Below are 2,860 nucleotides of genomic sequence, written 5' to 3' on the forward strand. Positions count from 1 at the left end.
GGCAGTGGGCGCTTCTATCACCTCCTCATTTCATTTATTCTATATATCTTGTACTGCACTTTCCTCTTCACCCCCTATCAACACATCATCATTTTATCGATAGGTTTGTACTCCTTTCAGGATTTCTGTTTGTTGAAGCAGTTCAGCTGAGGCACTGTGAGCAGCTGTAGGTGAATGTTTATACCCTCGAGGGGCAGGTGATTAAAGGTGCATTGTGTTCCCTCCCAAGGAAATGCAAATTAGGGTTTATCTCCCTTCCCAAGTGGACCCATGAAGAACATGCCTTTTACATCCAGAACTGTCATCCATACGTGTTCAGCTGCCAGCAGGAGAGTTGTATGAGGAGTGTATCCTAAATATAATAATATCCCTTTGTTCTAAAGTTTTCATTACTTTATTTATCCCTTGTTTGGCTGCACAGGATGAATAGGGTGCTGTTTGATATTGGTCACAGCCAAAGCAGGTAAAACTGGAGCCATTTTTATTAGATCCATTTTTCTGGGTTTTTTTGCAGAAAATTTACTATATGGTGTTGTTTTTTTTTTGTGGGCCCGAATGACAAACATTCCCATTGGGCAATTGCCAAACTTTTCCTTTAAAGATGTCATATCCTAAAATAATCCGAGGTTGCAAATGTGTATGGGGACATCCACTTTCCCCCAGGTAACCATAAATGGACCCTGGCAGTATAACATGTAATACTCTGTCCATTGAATCCTGGTAAACACACCCCTGTTCTTTGAAAACTTAAGTTTAATTTTCCAGGCGATCAGAGACATTTGAGCTCCCGTAAAAATCAGAAAATTCAAAGGTTATTTCTAGGTCCTGCTGGTAAATAGATAAGGGGCCTGACCACTGGTAAGTCGTAATGTGCCTGGTCTTAATTATAGGTCTTATTTTTAAGTCTGGAACCCCTTCCTCTCTAGGAGGTGGGGATTCAGTTGTTTCATCCGAGTTCCATTCTGCCTCGCCAGCTTTTTAATCGGGGCTTTCCCAAATATCACCAGCCCAATCCTCAGGATTTTATTTTATTTTATTTTATTTTTTTTATTTCATTATACTTTATTTTACTTTATTTTATTTTATTTTGTTATTTTATGTTATTTTATTATTTTACTGTATTTTATTTTATTTTTTTATTTTATTTTACTTTATTTTATTTTACTTTCTTTTATTTTATTTTATTATTTTACTTTATTTTATTTTATTTACTTTATTTTACTTTATTTTACTTTATTTTACTTTATTTTTACTGTATTTTATTTTATGTTATTTTATTATTTTACTGTACTTTATTTTATTTTATTATTTTACTTTATTTTATTTTATTTATTTTATTTTACTTTATTTTGTTTTATTTTGTTATTTTATGTTATTTTATTATTTTACTGTATTTTATTTTATTTTTATTTTATTTTACTTTCTTTTATATTATTATATTTTATTTTATGTTATGTTATTTTATTTTAATTTTATTTTTCATATTTTTCTTACATCAGAGGATTGGGGGGGGTTTAATACTGTCGAGGTGTAATAATGGCATGGTTAAATGGGATACTGGGAAGAAAATCTTTAAAATACACAGAACATGATCTGACCACTGGAAAAGTATTCTGTATTTAGGTATTTAACATTCCATTTCCTGAATCTCCAAAGAAACTCAAAAACCTCTCCTTTCCTCTGCAAGAAAAATACCACACTGTGAAGATTCACAGATTTAACACCGTTTATGGGGACCCTTCACCGAGCAGTTCCCTGGGTCTGGTACAAATTATGAGGTATTAAACCTGAGATTAATTAGGGGTGGTTGGACTGACTTGTTCAGGGTCACATGAAAAACACAGAAACGCCCTCTTGGGTCTCCACACCTTCACTCGCCTGAACGGTTGACAGAATTAACCCTCTTTATTAATAAATTGTGAGGCTCGAAAATCGCTGGTGGCAGCATCTAACTGCAAAAATGTAATCAAAGCAATGCACAGACAAGCTCTGATCCCTAAGAAAAGCTGCCACTTCCATTGTCTTTTTACCCTCAAGCATCTTCCTACAAACTACTTCAAGAAATTAGGGCAAAAAACTAACTTTCATTTATTGAGGTATTTGAATAGAGTCAGGTGCCTTTCTGGAATGGATGTAAATAAACATGTAAAAGGTGAATGTGGGTGAACTAGCAGTGCACTGCTGTTTTAAAGCAAGGCTCAAAACACTTCAAATATTCATTCAGGGTGGGAAGAAGGGCATGACAGGATGAGAGAGTCGGGGCTGGTCAGCCTGGAGAAGACTCCATGGAGAACTTAGAGCCCCTTCCAGTACCTCAGGGGGGCTTACAAGGAGGCTGGAGAGGAACTTTGGACAAGAGTATGTAGTGATAGGACAAGGGAAAAAGGGCTTTAAGCAGAAGGAGGGCAAGTTTAGATTAGATGTTAAGGAATTCATGGCTGGGAGGGTGGGAAGGCCCTGGCACAGGTTGGCCAGAGAAGCTGTGGCTGCCCCTGGATCCCTGGAAATGTCCAAGGCCAGGCTGGATGGGGCTTGGAGAAGCCTGGGCCAGTGGAAGGTGTCCCTGCCCATGGCAGGGGTGGCACTGGGTGGTTGTCAAAGTCTCTTCCCACCCAAACCATTCCCTGGCTCTGTGACTCAGGGCTGTCCCTCCCCACCGTGCCCAGCACAGGGAACCGGCCCCTCTGTGACATCAGCCCTGGGCCAGGGGCACTGTGGGTGCTGTGGGCACAACGCTGGAGGTGACCCCTCGCTCCTGGCACTGCCCCGTGCGCTGCCACCGATGGCTTGGCTGTGGCTCCTGGTCCTGCTGGCCCTGGCCGGGCCCGTGGGTGGCACCTGGGACACCTGCGGGTCAGTG

The 2,860-nt window shown here is 39.9% G+C and overlaps 1 protein-coding gene across 1 annotated transcript in view; it reads left to right on the top strand.

Annotated features, from left to right (window-relative positions):
* The first annotated feature begins 2,653 nt into the window (after window positions 1–2,653).
* LOC114072025 (acrosin-like) overlaps window positions 2,654–2,860 on the top strand; it is a 5,173-nt gene continuing 4,966 nt past the window's right edge. The window contains exon 1 of the mRNA XM_027909938.1: window positions 2,654–2,853. Within this exon, the coding sequence (XP_027765739.1) occupies window positions 2,783–2,853 (71 nt within the window). The 5' untranslated portion in view covers window positions 2,654–2,782. The remainder of the gene's footprint in view (window positions 2,854–2,860) is intronic.

Source organism: Empidonax traillii, unplaced genomic scaffold (genome assembly GCF_003031625.1).
Source record: "Empidonax traillii isolate 1590-97213 ecotype Southwest subspecies unplaced genomic scaffold, ASM303162v1 scaffold2534:size70782, whole genome shotgun sequence".
NCBI classification, from domain to species: Eukaryota; Metazoa; Chordata; class Aves; order Passeriformes; family Tyrannidae; genus Empidonax; species Empidonax traillii.